Below are 25,624 nucleotides of genomic sequence, written 5' to 3'. Positions count from 1 at the left end.
GCTTCTGTGGCCCGGAAACACTCATGGGGGTAATTTATACTGAAGATCAAGGATGACCTCCAGCAGCTGCCTGTGGTCAATCGAAAGAGCGATTATCGCGGCTTAATCCCAGATGATCTCTGCTTCTAAAAGCCACTGCAGCAAAGTCAGGGAGGACCGCAGTTTAGGAGTCACGCCTGTCCGCCATGATGGCTGGAAGATGAAGGAACAGGTAGAGATAGACAGATACATGAATGGATTCTCAGGCGGTCAATGAGCGTGCCTTCTGTGAACTGATGCACTGGCAATCATCCATTAAGTCATTGATAGTTATTTGATCCTATGTATCCAACCTATAACCTGCTGTAGAGTGAAAGGTGCGAGACTTGAGCAAGCATTTTCACTAACTTCAGACTCATCTCATTGTTTTCCTTTTTGAAACAAAGAAAAATATATATGTGCATATAAAATCCTAATGATATCTGGGAGTGAATTAGTTATATTCATGCAAGATGCATTTTAAATTTACATTACTGAGCTTTAACAGCTATGCCCGAAGAGATTAGAAGGTGGATTTCGTTGCACACATACCGTTTAAAAGCTAAGTAATCCTCTCCATCCGCAGCATCATTTAGTAAACTGCAATTTCCTGTTTATACCGGTTTTCTGTTTGTCTTTATTCTCTTTAATGTCATTTAATTTAAGTGCACAGATGATGTCCGAATCTTTGTTTTATGAACAGCACATCAGTGGTAAGGCATTTTATTTGCCCCTCCAGTGGAAAGAGATTCCCACATTCTGTGCTGCTTTATGCTTTGTGTGAAAACCTGGCGCTGGGTGTTTGCACATTAACCCAGACCTCGACAGTAACACTCAGCACTGGCCTGAAGCCACTGCCAGGCTTTGGGAGGATGCCACTCTCTTTTTGTTTGAGCCAACAGGAGCTGGAAGGCAGTGGGACTGTTAGTTGTGATGACATTGCCCCTGCAGATGAACTGAGGTACCAAAAAAAAAGCATTCATTAACACTCACAGTATTTGAAGAAAATGTCAGAGGGCTGAACTATCACAGCCTCTGCTGTATCAGATTATATGGCTGCCACAGAAGAACAAATAATTCATCCGGGCGCTCTCTTAATCTGAACAAATGTAAGCTGGTGGAGCTTCAACACAAATCCCTCTTTTAGGAGATAAGAGAGAAAGATGCTGGTTGCTTTCCCCATCCATCTTTACTCAAAGGGACACCACACATCAGCAGGAGTCATTGTTTGTGACTGGGTGTTGCTGCTGAAATGTTAGGACTGGCTTTGTCTTATTTTGGATTTAGACTCCACAAAGGAGCAATCAAGACTTTTGATATTTTACAGGTGCTTTAAGTTCTTCTTTCCAGCGGTTTGATGCCTGACATCCTCGGGCCGGATGTTTCAAATCTTCACGAATCTTTATCAAAATAGCTCTGCCTTGTTGTTTTGTTTCTAACTCAGAAGCAGCTTTTGCCTAAAGTAGATGTAGACAAACCTGAGCAGCAGAGACAAAACGATTTTCATCACTTTGCAGCACTTGTTTCGACATAACAATGTTCGCCAGCCGTGGTGGTAGTGGAGGAGGTAAGGGAGGGAAATACTCAGTGGAAGACCTCTATGGAATCAGTAAGAAGCCCAAGGCGTCGTCCTCCTCGGGGAGTATTGTGGCCAAATCTGGAGCCCGGAGCAGCAAGACCCCGGACCAGAGGACCGAGTCAGAAGCCCTGGCTTCTCAGATCCTGGAGGCGGCACACAGGCTGGTGGAGCGACGTCGACTGGAGCTCTACCTGAGAGAATGTGGCCTCTCCCTGGCCGAGTGCGAGGCTGAGCGCTCTGCAATGACATACAAGTAAGAGGTGGCAGAAAGAGTGGAAAAATAGAACTACAGGGAAAATAATGATGTGAAACCGCAGTGTGAATTAAGTGCGGAGAATAAAAAGATGATGGACAGATAAACACCTGAGAATTAAACCTCTCTGTTGCATTCATGAATAGGGAATACTATAAATAAAACATAACAAATAAACAACAAACTTTATATACAGTTATAATACGAAGTCAGATTTTTAAGCGCTTCAAAGCGAGACAAACTAAACGTTTGAGAGAGTCAGACCATCTTGAGTACTCCGCCATCTGTGGATGAGCTATTTAAATAACATGCTTAATACTTTTTTTGTAATATATAAATTCTGCATGATTTGTTGAGTGTTTGAAGAGGCTTCAGTTGAAGGCAGAGAGTAGCGACATCATTCATGGGTGAAAAAAAGGAATATATTTGCAGTTTTCTTTTTTTCACCAGTGACCTAGAAAAGAAATATCACACGTTTGATGAGATTTTAAAGCCCAGCAGCGCTGGACAAATGTGGCTGGACTGCAGAAACATCTGGTTGTTTGGGATCACTAAAGTTGAAGCCAGATACAGTAACTTACATGGGACTTGTATGTCAGCTGTTGTCTAATTTTCTTCCAAACAGACAGCTTGACAGGGTCAACAGCACTGGGGCATAAGTTTAGGGTTAATGATGCGTGATTTGACAGCAGGGGACAGGCAGTTGGTTGCTACACTGTTTGTATCTCTCAGTTTTATGGGCTTGGATAAGCTATTTTGGGATGAAGAGGTTACCATGAATCCATTTTTAATGTGCAAAATTAAACTATATAGAGCATACACAGAGGATGAACAGCAGATTGTTATTACAGATGTTGTAGATGTTGGTGCATGTAATATCAGTGGCTTCTTTGTCACTTAATTTATTTAGAGTTAAAAAAAAAGATTGGAAACATTCAGACACGATATGACATTTTATTTGAAAATGGATGTCCAAAACAGACTCACACAACATTAACGAGCCCAGTAAAGTCACCTCTAGGTGGCAGCGTCACTCCGGTGTGAAGACAAATCAGCCCTGTGGCTCAATGACTCAAAACCAGAGAAGAAACCAAATTTATAGCAGTTTATAGAGAATAATTAGTTTGAATAAGTGACTCGTGCAGTCTCAGAACACATGCCTCATATACCCTCTGATCTTTTTGCAGTGTTTTCTATCAGCAAACATTTGATAACTGATAGAAAGGAATGAAGGAACCGAGGATATTGTCGATACTTTACTGCTTCCATCTCTCAAACTGTGAATGTGTGAATTGTGATGGCAGCAGTCTGTGTGTGATATGTTTGGTTTATTTATGTATCGATGCATCCAACTTCAAATCCCACGTGATTGAAAGTCATTACTTGTAATCAATACAACAGCTAACAATCTACCCCGGCGTTATGTCAAATGTTTACACATCCGCTGATCTCCTGAGTGCAGAGCAAATTTGGGAAAATAAAACAGATTATTTTGACAAACAGATTATGGGGGACTGAAAGTGTAATCTTGTTTTACTAGGGAAAAGCTTAAATTTGCAATGTGTCAGATGGATCCAGAATGTTGATGGATTTAAAGTAAAAGCAATCCTAAAAAATATGTAATATCATGTCCTCTGACTGTCCTTGTTGGGACAATCTTAATGCCGGGCTGCATCGCTTTAAGATGAACCAAAACCGCAAGAAAAACGAGATGTCAGATGGAATACATCAAAGTTACAGTTTCGGAGAGGATAAATGCCCTCAGCTTTGTTAAACTACATGCACATTTCATGTTGAGGCACAACTTAAATATTTCTCAGCATTCTTTATTTCTGCTTAAATCCAAGGAAGTGAAAACCAGCTGTTCATTTCTGCAGCTACCAGAAAAAAATGACACTGTGAGAGATGTTGTTCCTTCATCTCATTTTCCTGGTTGGCAACATTTGTGTATCTGAAAACTAACTATATTGTTATCTTTACCATTCAAAGTCATTTTGACTTTGAATGGTAAAGTCAAAATGAGATTACGCCCCCTTTTCTAAAACATGCTAAGAAGAGATCAATCACCAAACAAATATCATGACATGAGTTATTCAACACCTAAACTCAATTAATGGGCAAATGTTTTTGCAGAATACCTTCCTCAAATATGAGACTTACAGCACAAGAAAAATAATTTTGTGAATAATCTTGAGCATTTTTATCAAGGACGGAAACTCGCCTGTGTATAGAGGATCACATTCGGAAAAGACAAGAGCAGCTTTGGCGGTGAGTCTAATGACAGAGTTGTATATAAAATCTTCCCCTTCAAGGACGTTCTCATTATCCAATCAGTTATATAATATATATTCAAAAGAATGATGGTCATCTATCTCATTTCCTGAGACGGAAATTTCAAACAGCCTTCTCATTTGCAGAGAAGTGAATAGATGTATTTAAAGATGCATGTGTGTTGTCTATCAATACAGAACTTCAACATGGAGCAGCTGGTGCTCTGTGTGAGTGAAGGGGAGCTCACTGGTGTTGTTGGGTCTAAGCTGTTGAGCAGGTTGGAAGGTGAAGGTTAAGCCTATGTGTTGATGAAGATTTAGTCAGAGTGATTATGTAGATTTGTCTCTACTCACACTTTAAGCCCCGAATGAACCTATATAGGTCATTTTTTAGACATTTTAGTTAAACTGTGTAAAACATTACAATAATCATGAACAGATATATCATGCTACACATCAAATTAAACAAGAGAACCTGGGCTACAATAATTAGTCAGCCATTTCAACACCATCAAACACCAACTAAAATAATTATTAAAATAAAATAGTTATAATTTTGTCATGAGTCAGCCCACTCTGCATGTATCCGGAACTAGCATCCCGTAGCTTGGTGGTATCAGAGGAAACCAAATGGCAAAAAGCAAGACAATTCCACACAGATTCCAAATCTATTCACCAAACCCATCTGCTGCAAAGCATCACTGAGATATGAACCAAAGAACACAGCAACATAAAACTTTGTTCTGCTTCACTTTTTCAAGTGAAAACATTGCAGAGAGACTGTTCACATATTGTGTTATGATTTGGGAGAGTTTCAGGGCTTAATGAAGCATCATTTCAAGGAGATAATCTTTCTTAAAGTGGGCGGACCTGAAACTCCTATTTTTTCTGTGTTTCAATCTTTATTTACTCTTAGCCAGCAACATATATACTAACATGTACACATCTGACCAAAAGCTCACAAGGGTTGCCTTTATTATAACACCAAAATTATTCAAATAGCCCTTGTGGTTGCAGAGATACACCCTTTTTAGTTTGGGTATGCTATTTCGAGCTAAATCCTAAAAAAATGCCATTGAGCTTAACTGGTTGTCAGAGTCTGGAACACAGTGCTTCTTGGAAAACGTGTGTCTGCAAACAGCGCTTTAACACGACAGGATAAACCATCTTCTCTCTTAAAATGTCACAATGCATTTTCATTCCGCCCATACAGCTGGAAACTTCCTCGTCCCAAAATGTACCGAATAGCTCTTTAAAAAGAGTCCAAGTTACAGTCTGCTGGCAGCTGACTGCTCTGGGATCATCCTGGGACTGCAGATTGCTCTAAAGCCAGATTTCATTCGACACGACTCCGAAGAACAAATTGACAGAAAGGATGAATGTTTGTTCGAAGTGCGTGTCTGCATTTTTATTTGCAGAGAACAAACACTGACTGAAACTTTTAGGATTGACAGTCATCTTTAAAGTCATGGCAGCATAGTTTAGACTGTAAGCACAGCCTTGAAGGTGCTGTTATCATTGCCTGGCCACCAAATGACACATCAGTTCTATTTGAACATGATGTGATCTGATGCAATGCGATATGATACGCTATGCTACGTAGTGATGTGATGAGAGGTGACTTAGAACTCTTTGTGAGATGATGACAGTGGTGCAGTATTTGGTGATTGGTATAAAAACACAGCAGATCAATGGGGGAAAAAAGACTAGCTTAAGGTGGAAACATTGGTATGTAGAGATCCCTGGAAAAAGAGAGAGGCGTGTGTGAATATGATGATGACATCAAAGTGATATAATATCATATGTGATATCAAGCCTTTTGTGTGCCAATATGAAGAAATTGCTAAATGGATGTAGGCATTTAAAAAAATATCAAAACACTGGTGTGTTCAAGCTCCAGTAACATGATCATGTGATGAAATGCATGTATACACCCGCGTGATGAAAAATGAAGAGATCACACCCGAGAGAGAGAGAGAGAGAGAGAGAGTGAGAGAGAGTGAGAGAGAGAGAGAGAGAGAGAGAGAGAGAGAGAGACAGAGACAGAGAGAAAGAGAGAGAGCATCTTGAAAAACCCCACATTGCGTGTGTGTCGTGAACATTTTGGAGCCCCTGTAAAAAGGGAAAAGATATAAAGAAAAGTCGGACTGTGAACTGACAGGTTGATGCTGAGGGAGGAGGGCACGGGGCGGTTGAAATGTCTTTTTTTGGGGCCAGTGTGCCGGCGTTTTTTTCAAATCCGTGCACCGGGAGATTTTGTCGAATAACGGGAGAACTGCACAGCTGCTGCCGGTATGTGAGCGACTTCACACGCTGAAGGTAATAAAAGAAACCGGCTCGGTGTTTGCGCTTGGATTTGCTTCTATATCCTCTCTCTCTTTCTCTTTCTCTTTCTGTTGCATCAATTTGATGGTGCGCGAGACTGCTGGGCGATGATGCATCGGCGGGCTTTGACTCTGTGAATTCGCATCATATCAAGTCTATTAAGGGGAATAGACTCGGACTGATCACCTCGGCAATGTAAATTCCAGCAATTAAAGTCTTCTTTTTTTTTGCTGACAAGCCTTGAGACAAAAAAAAAGAAGAAGAAAAGAACGATATGCCTTATTTCGACGCGAGGTGCGAGGATGCCTGTAGCTGTGGTTGTGTCATTGCTGCAGCACACTCAGGAGCTCCTCGGCTCAAGACAAACACAACTAACCTCAGCTGAAGAGAAGACAGCGAGCTATCCAGTGCTTTACCAACCAAAATAAGCCATACCAGCCCGTGCATGTGTGTGTGGGAGAAGGCCCGGTTTCTGTTGCACTGAGGCTTTTGGGGTTTCCCAAATAAACTGCCACATCCCCAAATCCGTCTGAGGACTGCTGTGATCTTACAAGCTTCCTGATGGTTTCTGGAGGGCAGCCCTGATGCATCTTGTGAGCGTGAAAACCCTTTTGCCAGGTTTGCATCACCAGACAGGAGAGGAGCAGACGGTAACTCTGTGTGTGCCATGTTAGAGGCTGGACTCTTGCCTGCTCCCTCCAGCTCTCAGCCAAAATCTCTGACCTGTCCTGTCTGAGCCCTTTTGTATGAGCATCACTGCTTCGCCACAACAGCGCAACAGGAAGCAGTGTCGAGCAGCACCAACAGTTTGCAGACATTACTGGTTGTGTGATTGTCTCCCACCCCCTCCCCCCGCCCGCCCGCCCCCTCTATCAAAATAAGAGCGTCCGGAAACCAGGGTCAGGATGCAGGTGTCTTTCGCCTGCACTGAGCACAACCTCAAGAGTCGCAGTGAGGATCGACTTTGTGGCCTTCGCACCGCCCCACCTCCTGGAGGAAGCAGCGGAGGCGTAGGGGGAGGTGGTGGAGGAGGAGGCGGCGGTGGAGGTGGTGGAGGAGGAGGTAGTGGACAAGGGAGCAATGGCAACTACATGTCTCAAGGCTCGGGCAAGACCAGGGAGGGGCCCGGGTCCCGTCAGACTCCGCAGGGCCATGCCCACATGAAGGAGGCCATCGGGCGTCATACCAGTATGAAGTATAGGTGAGTATGGAGATCAGCAGCTTCAATTCAATTCAGTTTATTTTGTATAGCCCAAAATCACAAATACAAATTTGCCTTGGAGGGCTTTAAAATCTGTACACATACGACATCCCTGTCCCGGGACCTCACATCGGATCAGGATGGAGGGTTAATCTGCATCAGAGGGATCTGGCTGGTTTTCATTTCACTCATTTTATTATCTTGGCCTTTTGACCTCTAGATTATCCCACAAGTAGATAATCATAACGAGCATCGGTGGCAAATCCTCTGCCAGCCAGGTGACGAGGTGGCAGGTTCCTCTAATCACGAAGCTACCAGTCAGCCTTTCTGTTTCTATACCTGTCAGTGTCTTTGTGGAGATGCGAGGGGAACTTAGGGTTATCTTAAATTGTCACCAACATGCAAACTGTAACATTGTGCAGGCTGCCTACATATCCATTAGCGAGCACTCAGCGAGCGCACATACAGCAGTGATTTTACTGACATTATAAAAAAAGGATATTAACTTCTTAAAAAGCATTGCACTGATGGATGTGAAAATGCTGATATAATCCATAGCAAACAGCCATAATGTTATCGTAGTATAACAGACATGCATATAGGAGCATCTACCATAGGCTTAGGTGTTTTATGCAGATTCTGCCCTGGTCTCCTTCTCTTTACCACAGATTATTAAAAAGCCTGCCTCCAATACCAGCTTTCCTAAAAGCACCTCGGGACCCCGCAGCTTTTCTTGGAGGTTTTAAAAGCATTTCATTTTTATAAAATAGAGTTGCAGCCGGGTATATTATGTTGTTGCACACTCCAGGCCTGAGTCATAATGTAGAGAGAAAACTAGCTAAACAGCAAGAAAGGTTTTTTCTCTTTTAGCTTTTCTTTGATTCAGATCACCTTAATGGATCAGAGCTCCAGCCTAATAGGATGTTTAAAAAGGGAATGAGGCCCCAGATGAAACCAGGATATCTTCACTACTGTTTAATCTCCCTTGAGAATTGCATACATTCTTCTGATGTTATTCTGATTTCTCTGCTCTCTCTGGAAAAGTGTCGGTAACAGGGACTGCAGCAGCACAATAAGTCTATCCAGCATATGGCCGGCTTCAGTTGCCAGTGGCAACACCCCAGGCGTTGCCTTTAGTTTTTGTCTGCCTTATTTCCCAATCAGTCATCGCTGCTGTCGCTGATCAGTCCCTTCCGCAAATGAGTCTTCTCAAAGCCCCACCGCCCGGCCGCAGAGTGCGTTTGTGGCAGCTCAGTGGTCGCACATTCTCCATTTTACACTGCTGTCACGACCGCACTGAGGTCAGGAAGGAGCAGGATCTACATAAAACATGCCTGCATGCCCTATGAATGAGTCTGCAAATCTGTGCAGAGACATGGGGGAGAAAACCACAATAGAGCAGAGGTGAACAGTTGTGAGTAAACCTGTATCTACAGATGGCACCCATCGTTTCCAGACTTGGCACCGTTTGACTGCTTGTTTTCTAATCTCACGCTATGTCATTAACGTGAGCATTCATCACTCACCGGCAGGTCGCAGACGATGGCACCTGCTGCCAGTTGTCACTCCCATGAACCCCTGCTGCCAACCCCCTGCCCCAACACTTCCGTTTGGATCTCCCTTCATCTCCTTTCTTTGATTAGCAGTTCTCAAATTCTGACAATTAAAACAAAAAAAATATGACAGGGGACAATGTTGCAGTGCAGCATTCTCAGTTTTTTAAGTTGAAAATGTGTGTGTAGTTTATAAGATAAGGAGAAAGGTGATGAAAGAAGACCAATATGCAAATGATGAAAACGACAGAGAAATGTCTACAGTCAGGGATATTTTCTGACTATATTTACTGCTGCTCATGTCCAAAAGAAGGCACAATTGGTCGGATATGTCAGTTGCACAACACTCAAAGTTGGCCCCTCCTCTCGAGCTCAATGAGGGTTAGGGTGCTCGTCCGTGGATGAAAGCCGACCCATGAACCGAGCTTTATCTGCTTGGCGCTTCGTCTCGCTATACTTGCGTACAAAGCAAGATGAAAAGAAAAGAGAAAATGCATGCTGAGAGCAGAAACAAGCACTACCACACACATCTATTGAGAGGGATTATTTTCATATGAGTCTATAACATCCGACTCATCGTGCCTTCAAACATTATATTTCAATCGTTGCCATATAATATATCTTTGAGTAATGAGGTTGATCAAATATTGTGATTACAAAACTGAAACTGAAATTCTTGAGTTTCAATAAAATGTATAAAGTGTATCCCACAAACCTAAATAGGAAAACTGCAGATACAGTCTCTTTTCTTTCGGGACCTGTTGAGGTGAGGCGAGTCTTCTGCAAAGTCCTGTTACTCAGCAAATTGGCCGTTTCTATGGTAACCGGTCCTCTCTTTTCACCAACAGCAACCCGGTAAGCAGGTCAGGTACATTTCCAAGATAGATTTATCTGCCACTGTTGGACATTTTTCATGGATTTTAGTGAGGGCCGCAGGGCACATTGAGTCAGTTGGAGGCAGCTGGATGCAGCTACCTCGATGCATGAGAGAGACAAGTTGGGAAGCTTAACATTGTGAAATAAGATTGAGGATGAGACTCTAAAACAACGTTAGAAACAGCAGGAGAGACACAGCTCTCTGCTGTTTCTAAATGCATCATCATGGTTTTCTCAGTGAGTCCTGTACATTTGGCTACATTTAGGTTCTGTGCAGTCAATTTAGCTCACAACTTGTTAAAGGATATTATGATGTTATATCCTTTTAACATATTATATATGTTAAAGGATATTATAGTTCTACATTTTTGGAAATATACTCCTTCGTTTTTTTTTCGCATGATATGAGAAGAATGATACCACGTTGTTTGTGAAACTCTAACTATTCATTTTACAGTTCAATTGCCTCAGGTAAACATGAAGTCTCTTCCAATCTTGTCATGGTATCTTACTGTTAAATACATTTCCAGCAAATTTTTGTAATTTTATTTTCTTCTTTTATTTACCTCAGTGTAGAAATGGCAGCAGCTAGTGGTAGTTGTTGGTGCTGAAGCAGTGCACAGTCCCCTGACCTTGCATCTCAGGCAGCTATAGACACCACAAGGATCTGCTGTATGTCTGTGTGCTGCGACCACTTTAGCTTAATAGCCCCAATAAGTCCCTCTAGACTAATGTTGGGAGCAAAACCAGCAAGTGATCTAGTTAATCTAACCAACCAAAGTTGAAAACTTACTTAATTTAGCAATTTTTAGCTACAAATTGTTAGCTTGCCAAAAGGCAACTAATAATGGTAATTAGCTAGTAGTGGTGATAGTAATAGTATAAAGAGCGTAAGGTATTTGAAAGAAATCGGTTGTTATTGATGAATGGGTCAAATTTAGGACATTCACCAAACTTAATCCAAGATGGAGTCCTGTGAAAAGCCTATTCTTTTCACTTAGGTGTCAAATTATTTTGTTTTTATATTATTTTGAGTATTTTCGGTTATCAGTTGTTTGGTTAGGTTTAAGAAAAATACATATAGCTGACAGCAGGTTACACATACAGTATCTAATGTGTGTCCGCGTCGGGTGCAAATAGTATTGTTGGCTACAGACATCTGGGTGCGTGTCGCTGTCATGTTACAGACACCTGGGTGCTTGTCCCTGTCCTACTACAGACACTACAGGTGCAAATAGCATCTGCCTATTTTCTCCACTTGACCCACATCTCATGGTCTTCATCAGCACATATGAAGTTTTCACAGATGCGGTGATGAGGATGAAAGCCCTGGAAAAGTGACCATTGAGTTAAGATTATTTTTTCAAACTACTATTTACAAGGTAACACATGGTCTAAATCTCTATACATTTATAACTTGCTGCTCCTGATTTCTTCTTGTACTTTGATGGCCTGTAGTTGACTAAAAGTAAAGTGACCATTGATATGCCACGAAGTAAAATACCATAATAATGATAATACCAATATTCAGTTGCATTTTGAGCTGGAGAACAAGGCTTTGCATTTGTGTGGAGATTTGAGGTGTCCTGACATTCAACCGTGCAGAGAGGCGCTGTTCTCTAGCCTAGCAAAGTACTCTTGAACAGTGAGTTTTGAAAGCCTGAACTCTCAGCAGCTGATGAAGTAATGATTGAGTTGTACTGATGAATAACCCTGTCAAGTTGTACCGAAACATTGTGGTCCTTTAGTGCTATTAGACAGTGATTCAGCCCCAGTCTTATAACTCACTCAGTTACCCTTTTACACACGCTGAGGGCACAATGAATTCACAGCTTCAGCTTCAGCTAGTTAATTTGATCCCAGACTATTTACTTTAATGTAGTTTTAGAGTTGCCTCATAGATAAAAAAAAAAAACTGAAGCAAGCTGACTATTCCCACTTTAAAAACCCTATGGACGCCATAATAAATAGCAAACAGTTATAAAATATGGACTTCACAGAGTGCAGTTGTGATGAATATAACTAATTGAGTAATAATGAATTGCTTTGGCCTCATTGTTATTAGGATTTTCATTGAAAACAAATGGGAAAGAAAACCAGGGCACATGCTGCAACAACCTTGACCTTTAACTTTTTTCAGTTTCCAGCTCACTGATTAGTAACGTTACGTTGATGTCCTGCAACATTTAGGCAAAGTAACCCAATTTACTTGCTTGATTTCATCCCGTCTCCTAATCCAAATATATACAAACTATGATACTTTTTTGACTGTTAAACGGCAAAAATCTGGCTGCTTATTTCATCTGCCACCTACTGGTATACAGTATATCAGGCCTGGCCAACCCGCGGCTCCCGAGCCGCATGCAGCTCTTTGCCTGGTTTCATGCGGCTCTTACGTTCATATCGAAGTTTGTGTTTGTGTTTTTTGTTGTTGTTTTTTTAAAATCTTTTTATTGATTTTGCAAATACTTTAGATCACTGGTGTCAAACTCAAGGCGCGACGGCTTGAAAGCCATGAAATTGCGGAGCCGTTTTCAGTCATTCGCGGAGCTGTTTTCAGTCTGTCACGGGCCTTTGCATGGGCAAAAAAAAATAATACTGTGCTTATATTTTGAAGGGATTTTTGTAATGCGGCAGAGTGCAGTATATTCAATTTCAGTCATATTCATGTAATGTGTTGTAACTCTGTTACGTTGTTCATTCTGGTCACATGACATCTATTGTTTCTGTCCGGGGAGAGGAGGAGAGGGATCCTCCTCTGTTGCTCTCCTGAAGGCTTCTTCCTGAAAGGGTTTTTACTATCTTTATTTGGGGAGTTTTTCCTGATCTGATGTGAGGCCCCGGGACAGGGATGTTATGTGTACAGATTGCACATTTTAATTTGTGATTTTGGGCTATATAAAATAAACTGAATTGAATTGAATATTCACACACTCCTCAATGCTGCGTTCACAACACACTTTACTTGCGTGAGTTTACACACCGGACTATTTGTGATAGTTCGCTTCATTCCCAAACTTTTTTTTTATGTTATGTTCAAAAAGGCTGAAGATATAACATTATTATGTGTGTTGTATTACCTTGTGTCCTTAAGATGCACTTTGGGGTTTTTAATTGAGTGTGAAAGGGAATATTTCTGTGTTTGGCATACTGTGATACTATCTCAGGTTCAAACGACACCATATTTTCATTAAATCAAATTGAGAAGTTGAAAATGTTCCTCGCTTTGGTCGCGGTTTGTCATTCCCGGGTGATGGTGAGTCCTGCAGACAGACCAGTTGAACCACTGCCCCAGACCACATGCATGTTCTTATTAGAGTTATGTCCTTCTCAACTGTGACAAAAAAGCTTTGAACAAAGTCAATATAATGACGTGCGTTTAATCTTTGTCTTTGTTATTTTCATCTGTTTTAAGTTTGATCTTTGATAGAGTAATGTGGGTTTCTTAACCCTAAATTAAATGGATTTATGTCATAGTAACAGAGACATTTTAATTTTTGGCTCACGGGGACAGAGGGATGGGGTGATGTTCATGTGTGCCCATGTGTATGATGTGACTCTTTGCGGTAACACAGTAAAAAATGTGGCTCTTAGTCTCTGACTGGTTGGCCACCCCTGCAGTATATGAACCGGTTGCTGAATGTTATTTTTATAAATCATAGACCCATGTAGTACTTTAGATTGATATTTGCTTAGCTGCAGGGTTGGAGACCTTAAGGGTTTTTTAAAACGTATAACTGAATCTTTTTCGAAATGTGAAGTGACTGTGGGGTCAGTGTTGTTTGTTGAGGCTTACATTTGTCAATATTTGCCTGTGGATGGAAGCGATAACAGCGGCAGTCAGCAGGCTGGTTCTGGACAGCGAGCGTAGAAATCAGGGCTGGAAAATCCACATCACGTCCTCTCAAAAGGCTGTCTAGTCAAAGACGGAGTCTGATGTTGTCTTTCAGCAGAGACAAAGTCATTATAATATTTCATTATGTAAGAGCAGGAACACAGCCTAATAAAACTGTCCTGTAAACGTCTCAAAAAGTATTTAAATATATCATCCAACTTTTAAGATCTTTGTAAAAGCTCTTTGGAGTTTTAGTTACTTGCATAATTCATTTGTATCCAATATTCAGCTGTCTGGAACATAGACTGCAAATGAAATTTCAGTTTTTCCAATAGCTTCACTATTTAATTAATTGTGGCAAAGTAGCAAAGATGTTTTAAATCACAGAACAACAAGAGAAACTATAGGTAAACTGAAGGACACTCAAAAACATCTTGGCGACATCATTTGATCATTTTAAATTCATCGAGCTGTCAGAGACTATATTTATGAGGCAGCGGACCAGACATATCTTTCCCAATATCCGGCTTACTGTAAGACCTCGCAACAGACATAATGCAGGTTGGCAGGTCATAGTGCAGTGATCCTTTAAAACATAAACTAACTATACACGACTCGTCCCACTTATATTCAGGACGTCTCACATTTCCTTAACTGTGTTGTCTCTGTTCTTGTGTTGTCATGTGTTGTTGTAAAAAACAATTGTCTTCCGGGGAGAAAAAGGATGATACGCAACATTAGAAGAGAGCAGCTGAGATCGTGTGTGTCCGTGTGTGTGTGTGTGTGTGTGTGTGTGTGTGTGTGTGTGTGAGTGAGAGAGAGAGAGAATCTGCTTCTTTTTCTTACATTTGCTCTGCTCAGTGTATTTTCATAATTAGGACAGACCTACTTTCCTAACTGTTTTAATATATGTTTTAATACATCTCAATTGAAAAACATTACACTACATGAACAGTCTGTTGTTTAGCCTAATGCATTAATAATAGCTGAAGCAAGAATTAGAGCGCTGTCAGAATGACACTGGGTCCTTGTCCCTTAAAGTTAATCCATTTACACTATATGCATTTTCTCACTTCTCACAGTGGTATCTAGCTGTGCAGATATAATTGTTTTGTCCAAGTTGTGAGACGTATATCTCAGAAATGTCTGCCTCAACACAATAGAAGTGAGATGAAGTCTGTTTGTGGTGCTCAAAATATGCAATTCAACAGAAACAATGTCCTTGGTTATGCATTTCAGAAATAGTCCCTGGGGATTATCAAGTAACAAGGACACTGATCATAGGAAAAAGATGTTGGTGAAAGATTAAAACAATAATGTAATTTGTCAGTGCAAGAAATAATTAATTAGCCTCCCTTGTTTTGAAGTAGAAACTGAAATCTCTGCATAGGTAAGAAAATGTGTTCTTTGTAATTTCGGTGAAATGACCCTGAAACAGTGAATACAGCATTATTTAAAGAGCACAGACAGTCCACCACCTTTCCACAGTTAGTGCTCAGAAAATGCGTGTATAGGCACACACACATACACACACACACACACACACACACACACACACACACACACACACACACACACACACACACACACACTGACGTGAGTGTTATTCATCTCTATGTGTGCTTCCCTCTGGAGAAGAGCCTGCTCAGCATGTGTGTGGCATTTCATGACAACTGCAGGGGGGGAAAAACTCCATCATTTGCACCTAACCAACTGTAAATAGTGTCTTCCTCCCATCTCAAGTGCGAACTACGTGTAAATGTCAGCGCAGGTTAAAACGCTGACTACACCGTGACAGAGCACCTGTGTGCCTCCTTCCTCTCCCCCATTAACAATGTATGGAACGTCCAAGTCCTTATAATCACCTTGTTCGGAGTTCATGATTCATGGCGAGAAAGAAAATAGATGAGTAAACACAGAAAGCCTGACTTCTAAAAGCCACAGAGAAGCATCTGTATTTCTGTGTGCACTCATGCGTGACTGTATGTAGATCTGTGCCTGCGTTGCAGTGTAATTCCCTTCAAGCGTGAACATTCACATGACCCCCCACACACACACACACTCACTCCGGCACAATATAGATCTTGTTAGTTTTTCGCACAACGCCACTCAAATGCATGTCAAATGAAATATAGGTTTTGTGTCTGGATGCATGTGTGTGAGAAAGTGTGAGAGAATAGTCACGGGAGATAGTGAGAGGAAAGAGAGAGCATGTGTCTCTCCAAACTCACTGATAGTAATTCAGCAGACTGCAGCACTGCAGCGGTTGAGTTTAGAGTGGGGAGGGGGCGGTCTGTTGTCATACAGAAAAACAATGACATCCCTACATAGCCCAGAAACGAAAATAATTGTGTTTTATGTGGCACAGCGAACATGAAATCACTCACTAATGCAAACTGGTTTATCTTTTGCTCCTGTAATGATGTGCCCATACAAACACGTTATTCTGTCAGCTCTGTGCACCTATTTTCTTTCAAATCCATATTGAATACCGGCTCAGAAAAAAGCATGCACTTGTGTAACACTTGTGGATGCTACGGATGCTCGAATGCTGACTCATAGTTAGTTTCTATTTGTCACACATTACATTTGTAAAATAACACATAGCATTCTGTTTTTCCATCATGGTGCTCTTGTGTGATGAAGGTGGTTAACACAGTCAGCTTTATTGATGCAATGAACATTTACCAACAGAGCAAGATAGCCTTGTGCTAAATAATAAGGGGTGCATACATGCATACATACATACAAACATACTGTACATACATGCATACATACATACATACATACATACATACATGCATATATATATATATATATATATATATATATATATATATATATATATATATATATATATATATATATATATATATATATATATACATGTATATATAAATAAATATAGATAGATAGATAGATAGATAGATAGATAGATAGATAGATAGATAGATAGATAGATAGACGGATTAGTTTCAGACACAAAAATCTCATGTATGTACACGGTATGCAGATACAGACAGTATTTATCTTGCAGTTGATATTAAGTTCCTTTTTGAATATAGATTTCAAACCTTTTTTTCTGTTTTGAAGCTGGATGAAACTAGCAGGGAATATTTTGGGGTTGCTTTTATTGGTCCCACCTTGTCAAATGTTGACAAAGATTTCCCTTGAACCTCCCCTGACTGAACTTGAGGCAAAACAGGCACAATTTGATGGATGTTACAAAACAATACCAGTACAGGAAAACCAAACTTACAGTAAAAAAATCATTTGAATATTTGATTTGAAAAAGTCACTGAAGTGTGTTTTCTCCCATGTGCCTCATTTATATTGACTCCCAGTGTTCAAAGTGACTGTCAGTGTGTGAGAACAGGCAGAGCTGTCATTGGTTGACAAACAAGAGCCAGAATACCATACAAGGAGACATCAACATCAAACCCCACTAACAGTTTCCCCTCGATATAACATTCCTGACCTTCCACCTGTGTGCTATTTTGACGAGTTTAAAGGAATGACACAAACAATAGGCGGTTCACACCCACACTGCAGCGCACACCCAAACACTGACGCCCACACGCATCAAACACGCACACACTGGGACACATGCTTACATATGCAGGAATCTAAAAATAGCTTAAGGTCAAGCATTAAAAATAGACCAGGGAAAATAAAAGCAGGACTCGTTCGACTGAGTCTACATGCTCTGACAGTCTGTCTTTCTGCATTTGGCTATTTGTGGCGGACGCAAGCAGGCAGAGAGGGGAGAGGCGCTGGAGATGAAAAGACGGCGAGCAGTGAGTTGCACTGCAGTTCTGCTGCCTCTCCAGCTGGCTCCCCGGCTAATTAGAATGAGGGAGAGCACGCATGGAGGAGGAGAGCAAGCATGAAGCCCACATCATTTTCAGCTGCACATGCTCCTGGGGTACGAAATGCAGCTCTCTTCTTCTCCGTGCTCGCCCTTCAAAAACTCAGCTGTCTGAATAATCAGATGTGGCATGTTGGGTAATGGACTCTTCTTAAGCGTGTGGACCATTTTGGGCCATTTACCGCACAGACTAAAGAAGCTTTCGAAGCTTTATCTGAGCCGAGGCCTGTTCCCTCCAGCTGTTGACCTGACCCCCGTGTTATACACTGAACTGCTAACATACGAAGGATGAAAGGTCAATTGTTCAGAAATAATTAGACGCAGGCTGTAATTTAACCACAGGCGAGAAATACTTTCAATCAGCAGCGATGGTGGAGGAAGTATTCACATCCAGGAATACTGTAGAAATAATGAACTTCATATTATGGGATTTTATCTTGTGTTAAACTTACGTTTTAAACCCAACATCTGATTTGTGTTACATATTTATATTATTATTGTTATTATTATTAACAAACATTAACTTTACATTACAAATGCAATTACAATGAAAAAGGTAGGTTTCGCCCAAGCATCTCTTTTCCCCACGCAATGACGACATATACAAATAATAATAATAAATGTTTGAAGAACAATAGGTCCTCCGCTCTGACTACATCAGTGCTCGGGCCCTAATTAATATGGATATATATATATATATATATATATATATATATATATATATATATATATATATATATATTTTTCTTTTATGAAACTGTTATGCCCATCTTGCACTGAAGTTCTGAACAAAATGTGAAAATACTCAGGCTATAACAGGGTATAAATTAAGATTAAGATAAATCTTTTTGTTTGATGTTTTCAGTATTTTTAGTACACAGTGACAAAACCAAATTAATGCTTTTATTTGAGTCACAGTCGCACTTCCAAAATGTTAAAATATTCTGAAATACTTTGATACTACTGTATCTACTACTAAGTATTGGATGCATCGCTTATCATTCACACACATCAGCGGACTGTAAGATGGGGTCTCGCCTGTGATTGTTTGTGCAAATGTATCCTAAATGCCCCCTATCATACCTTCTGTTTTTCATTTCTGAGCTTCACAGATTGTTCTTCTTTCTTTCTTTCTTCACAGGAACCTGGGGAAGTCGGGCCTACGTGTGTCCTGCCTTGGGTTAGGTGAGTTGGTTTGAAGGCAGGATAATATTCATCTCTGTTTCAACCACTCAAACAAAACCACGTCTCCGTCTCTCCTCTCGTTCAGGCACCTGGGTGACGTTTGGATCACAGATCTCTGATGAGGTGAGCTCTCCATTGTCTCTATTTGTATGAGAAGTTGATTCCTAAACGCCCTCACTCGTATTGCTTTTGTGAGTTCAATCTGTGTTTTTCAATTATAGAAATGAAAATCCCACAAACTTGACACCTAGAAACTAAAGTAGCTTTGGTGCAATATTAGATTTTATCTCTACTGTGTTAGCCTCTCTGCATTGTGCCCTTCACGGACGACCTCTGTGTAATTGGAATGTGTCTACCGTCCCCCTCTCTCAGTCTCAACGTTTGTGTTCCCCCAGATGGCCGAGAACCTGATGACCATAGCTTATGAGAACGGAGTGAACCTGTTTGACACAGCAGAGGTGTACGCGTCTGGAAGGTCAGGCTTCGCTTATTCCTCCAAGCAGGGAGAGAAAAACTTTCGCTTCTGTGTTCTTCACATCCTCTAATGCAACTTCTCTCTTGAGTGTTCAGGTTTCTTTAGCATATAACATGTCTGCAGAGTTCTTGTATGATTCAACATTGTTGTGCAGCAATCTGAATGTAGCATCAGCCTATCACAGTAAATTATGTGTTTCTTCTCCACAGAGCGGAAATCACTCTAGGGAACATTGTCAAGAAGAAAGGATGGAGGTGATATTACTCATTTTTCAAAACTGACTCGAATGCTTGTCAAAAGCTTTCTAACTCTTTTACATTATAAATTCACATTTTGAAATTTAAAATCCCTGTCTTTTTCCTGAAATGGCCACAGTTTGTATTACTTTTGGTAAAGGCGTATTAAAATATCTCAAGGGAAATTCATACTTTTTAGATAAATGAGGAGCTTTAGGCTCAGAAGGACTATAAAAGGATTCAAAGGTTACCATTTTAAAATAAACACTGGTGGCTGACTTGCCTGCGTGTCTGGGAAATCCTTGAGATATTTTTATTTGGAGAAAAAAAAGTATCCACATTTTTGTTTTAAACGTACCAATGATTGCAGAAAGAAAACAGTTTATTTAGAAATCAGAAAATCACAGATTTCAGACTAACATTCTTTAAAATAATTTCCCATGATAACTGTGCTCCTAATCCTCATGTGTCTTTGCCAGGCGTTCAAGTTTTGTCATCACCACAAAGATCTATTGGGGAGGCCAGTAAGTATAACTCTAAAGGTAAAATCATTGTTTTCATTTTTCCTTTCAATAGAACATCAATAATTTGTGTTTTCATCTCTCCACAGAGCAGAGACAGAGAGAGGACTCTCTAGAAAGCACATTATTGAAGGTAGCATATTTTTATTTTATTAACAATGAATTACCTGAAATATATTTATAAACAATCATTACCAAATACAAGACGGCTCAGGGTTAGCTCCAGGAAAGAAAAAAACATAAAGATGTCTACGTATAGTATTTGCTTAACCTACTTTGAAAACCAACCTATTTTTAGGCCTCTGCTCGAAAATTGCATACCCAAACTAAAAAGAGTGTATCGCCAAAACCACTAGGGCTATTTTAACACTTTTGGTGTTATAATAAAAGGCTACACATGTGAGATGTTCAGATGTATAAATATCAATCTATATGTTACTGGTTAAGAGTAAATCAAGATGACACACAGCAAAAATGAAAAGGTTTCAGGTCCGCCTAGAAGAAAAGCACTTTCAGGATGATTATTTCTTTGAAATTATCCAGCTGTAAGGTCTAACTCTAACCCAAATCATAACACAATATGTGAACATTCTCTCTGCAAAGGTTGACTTTGAGAAAGTGAAGCAGAACAAAGTTAGAGAGGGTTTAGCACAAAGAAAATTCAGACGAGGTCTCCAAAATTCGCATTCAGGCACATTTGCGCACATTTGTGCACATCTGTGACATTTTAATTTTCTCATGTACCAAACCAGATATTTTCACTTGTATAACCATAACTTGTGTTGTGTTCAATACATCCAAATACGGCAGTTTGGGGCTTTTTTTTTCATAAAACAAGCTATGATTTACAGTTTTATATAACCATCGCTCAGTCTTCCCCCCCTAGTAGGGGATTGGTTTTGAATTGGTTAAAGTTTAAAAATCTATTTTATTGGATTGCATTGTATTTTTATTTGGTTTCCCAGAATACTTTCGTTTTGGCCCAAGAACCCTGAGATTTGATGAATCATTTGAGGACCCTTTTTGATCTTTGAGTGCGTGCAATGTTTGTCTCGCTCAGTTAAAGCCTCTCCATGTCTTGTGTCAACATGCCTTTAAATCAAATAAACTATCATAAAAAAAGAAAGCGATGTCCTTTAAAACAGTTGATGGCTGTAAGGGCATGTCACTGGACTGCTTGCTGGTCGGAGATGAGGAGCATGATTATAGCAAATGGGAGAAAGTTGATGAAATAGAGAGTGAAATCAGACGAGGATGTTTTGGTGGATGCCATCAGATATTGGCGCTAACTGAAGTCTGTCTTTCAAGTCAGACAAAAGTACAAAAGGTACAGGGGTCAGATGAGGGAACGTGGAGCTGACGTTTCAGTGCCAATAACATGTCAGGATCAACAGGGATATCTTTCCAGACACTTATTCAGTTCCCCCTCCCCAAAGATAATCTGAAAGAAAACCCAAATCCGAAAGAGGCTGTTGGCCTTTTAAGAAGTGTGGCCTCTGGGTGACCATTTACCAAGGAGTTGAATGGGCTGTTTGACCATCATTGTCATGAGTCTTTTGATTTGAGGCCATTGCATAAGTGAGTGGACAAGGACAGCCCTCATATTTGGACTTCATTGTTAATTTAATTTGTGATCTCAACCTCGACATCGAACTGCTAAACGTATCCAGGGGTGGAAAGTTGGCACACAGAAGACACCGACGCAAAACATTTGAGAAGATGAAAATCTAACATAATATTACTCTGTAAAAATAATTTCCTTTTTGCCCTACTGTAACGCACTGTATTGACCAGTGTAGTTAATCAACTATTTTTTGGGAATCTGTATTGTCAAAATATTGTATTAGATGGTCTTTTTCTCATGCATTCCTACCACGCTGACTTGGTTGTAGACATGCTAGCAGTGTGGCTCTATGGACGACAATGTTTTATTTTTATTTATTTAAACCAGAAGAACACTTTGTGTTCAGTGCTAATTAGTATAAGGATAGGCGATAATTAAATATGTTAATATATTGTCTTTAGATTAAATCATATGATACACATCACGTCATCTTAATTGATATTAACAAGCACATACTGAAACTGAAACTGAAATATTTTGTGGGATTTTAACATCACACTTACATAAACATAAACATAACATTACCGCTAAAAATGCGATTAACAAATGTATATAGAAATATATTTGTTTTCTTCTTAACTTCACTTGAAACTGTTATTCCCATCTGGCACTGAAGTTCTTAACACAATTAGAAAATACTCAGGCTATCACAACAGGATATAAATTAAGATTGTAAACAATATAGTTACTAAGCAATAGCATTTTCATAGTGAGCATGTTTTTAGGATTTAGCTTAGAAGTGCAGAGTCATTATTCATAATCACTTTGATAATAATGACGTCTAATCACTGACCATTGTTTATGACAGGCTTACGAGGATCCTTATCAAGACTCCAGCTAGATTATGTGGATATTGTTTTTGCCAACAGAAACGATGTCAACAGTCCGATGGAAGGTCAGTTACAGGCGTTTGAAATTATTATTCCTGATTGCTTGAATGAATTGTTTAAAAGAGTGTAATGTAAATATGATGTATGCTGTAATTTACAGAGATTGTACGGGCCATGACGTTTGTAATAAACCAAGGTATGGCTATGTACTGGGGAACATCACGCTGGAGTGCCATGGAAATCATGGTGAATGCCGGTCTCACACTCTTGAAAAACTGAAGGCTGTCAGGTTATGACATGAATGCTGATTGGTAACAATTTTGTCTCTGCCTGTTTGGCACCAGGAGGCGTATTCGGTGGCACGCCAGTTCAACCTGATACCACCTGTGTGTGAGCAGGCAGAGTATCACTATTTCCAGAGGGATAAAGTGGAGGTGCAGCTTCCTGAGCTCTACCACAAGATCGGTGAGACATCCACATTCTTACAAATCTATTAATTCTTTAAATTGAAGGTTATTTTTGTTTCATTCAAACATCTTCTCTTATTCCACACTTTCAGGTGTCGGAGCAATGACCTGGTCTCCCCTTGCTTGTGGATTAATCACAGGGAAGTACAGTGATGGTGTTCCAGAGTGCTCCAGAGCAGCAATGAAGGTCAGTTGGATTTGACTGGCTCTCCTCTGGGATTACTCTCACTGGAAATCAGCCTCAGTGTAATTCTCTCCCTGATCAGTGGGGTATTGCGGTGTGAAATCAGTACTGTATTAATGCGTTTCTCCATTTTGCTCCTGGTGAAGGGATACCAGTGGCTGAAGGAGCGAGTGAACAGCGAGGAGGGCCGCAGGCAGCTCGCTAAAATCAAGGAGCTCCATCTACTGGCAGACCGACTGGGCTGCACTGCTGCACAGTTAGCCATAGGTACAATACCATGGCTGAACAGACATACAGATACTTGGTTTGCTTTATTGTTGTGTGACTCAAGGTTTCAATTGATCTGTTTTAGATTTGCTTTTTTTCAATGCTGAAATGTGTTTAGGGTACACAACTATTAATTAAAAAATGTTTGTTCACATATTTCACACACAAGATAAAAGAGTTTGTGTCAAGACAAAGTTAATAATAACAGATTTAGTGCTTCACTCAAATGTTTCCTATGTGGCCGTCTGCCTTTGTGCAACCACTTTACTCCTGGTCAATAACGCAAATGGGTTCCATTTTTGTGTTTAATAGTGTTGAGAATGCATGGTTTGTTCACCATGTATTCTTGACCATCTATTACAAAATTTGGTCATCTGATCTACGTCAGAATTCCGATGCAAATATGTTTGGTACATACGTGTTTAATTGCCCATTTGACAACACTAAATATCTGATTTCTGCAAAATACAAAAAAAACTCAAATTTGTCTTTTTCTTCGGTTATCACTGATATCACTCACTTCAACTGATTGTGGGTTTTGGGGGTTTTCTCTCTCTCTCTCTCTCTCTCTCTCTCTCTCTCGCTCTCTCTCTCTCCTATTGTTTTGTATTTTTTACAGCCTGGTGTCTGCGCAGTGAGGGAGTCAGCTCAGTTCTTCTGGGTGTGTCAAATACAGACCAGTTACTTGAGAACCTGGGTGCCCTACGGGTATAATTGATTTCCTTTTTTCTTTTGATATAAAGAATATTGCCTGACATACTGACCCATAATTGTAAGAACCAATAGGTATGTTTATTTGTGAGCAATGTAAATGACAAACAAAATAATGCTAATTGCCTTTCTTTCTTCCTGCTTGCAGATTTTAACCCAAATGACCCCTCAAACTATTACTGAGATCGATGCCCTGCTGGGAAACAAGCCACACTCGAAGAAAGAGTTGCGTGCTTGAAGATGCAAATCTGAGTGACAGATGATGTTTCGAGATAATGAAGAAGACAAATGACATAGGGAAACATCGGTTTTTGCTCTGCTCTATACTCAACAACTTGCATGTCCTCAGCAACATTATGCTTCCAGTATGCGCGCACAACCATTTTGCGCAATACGTTGTATCATGTATGAAAAAAAAGATCTCTCAATTGGGGAAAAAAAAGAAATAACAGGTCATACATTGCTCATTGCCGATTGTTCACAGCTTAATTAGATCTACAGAGGGGAGTCTCTGCCATCCAAAGAGACCGAGACAGGTTGAAAGATATTCAACTGATATCAAAGCAGATTTGACTCTTGTTAATCAAATGTTCTTATGTGAAGGAAAAAAAACACCTCTGTGCTAAAATGAAACTTTAAAGTGTGAATGGTGCTTTCATTGGACATGAGTTTCCTCCCCTCGCAGCTGCCTGTTATTCTGTATAATGTTTAGTACCCAGCAGCCAGAGAGCCAAAGGTTAGTGCTCATGTGTCTAGCCTAACATTTCCCATATTGTGCATGTGACTGGTCTGCCACGCTCACTGCTTTACAGGGTTGGGAACAATGGACTACTTGTAAAGTTGTTGCAGGGGGAAAAAATAAACTGGTACAACTTTAAAAAACTAAAACGGATGACATGTTTTAAACATTAATTTCTTACTTTGAAAGTAACCAAATATTGTGAGCATTTTTACACATGCTGAAATAATGATGGCACAAATTACTTGGTCTGAATTAAAAAATGAATGGATTGTACTGCAACAGTAATTCATAAACTGGCTTTTTAATTACAGTGCATTAAGTTAGTTATTAAAATATAAAATTGGCAATCAGAAGTGGGTAAGATTTTGAAAGTAACTCTCCCAACCCTGCTGCTTTCTCAGCAGTCTTTTTGCCTCTCCTGTTTGTAAACTGTGCGCATGTCCCTTTAAGAGAGAATAGCCCGAACAAGGGTGTAAATGTGGCATGGCTTTTATAGCTTATGTAGGTTTGCAGTGCCATTTTTTCTTACTATAAATGGTCTGGCAGTTTGATCCAGGATCTGTGCCGGCGTGCACTGTTGCTTTCAAGAATCTGCAGTCTGCAG

General features: G+C 40.2%; 1 protein-coding gene across 1 annotated transcript; it reads left to right on the top strand.

Moving 5' to 3' along the window:
- Positions 1-7,350: 7,350 nt before the first annotated feature.
- On the top strand, positions 7,351-24,516 carry LOC306753491 (voltage-gated potassium channel subunit beta-2-like; the record flags this gene model as incomplete). The annotated part of the gene is made up of 14 exons (XM_079237366.1): positions 7,351-7,646; positions 18,920-18,963; positions 19,049-19,086; positions 19,359-19,438; positions 19,648-19,692; positions 20,154-20,198; positions 20,285-20,328; positions 22,628-22,714; positions 22,810-22,895; positions 22,994-23,114; positions 23,209-23,303; positions 23,447-23,567; positions 24,187-24,275; positions 24,427-24,516. The coding sequence occupies 14 exons, from the start codon at positions 7,351-7,353 to the stop codon at positions 24,514-24,516; spliced, it is 1,281 nt and encodes a 426-aa protein (XP_079093492.1).
- Between the last annotated feature and the right edge of the window lie 1,108 nt (positions 24,517-25,624).

The sequence above is a fragment of the Taurulus bubalis genome (assembly GCF_910589615.1).
Source record: "Taurulus bubalis genome assembly, chromosome: 2".
In the NCBI taxonomy this organism is placed as follows: Eukaryota; Metazoa; Chordata; class Actinopteri; order Perciformes; family Cottidae; genus Taurulus; species Taurulus bubalis.
Note: the sequence above shows the minus strand (reverse complement) of the source record. Positions and strands in the feature narration are given on the sequence as shown.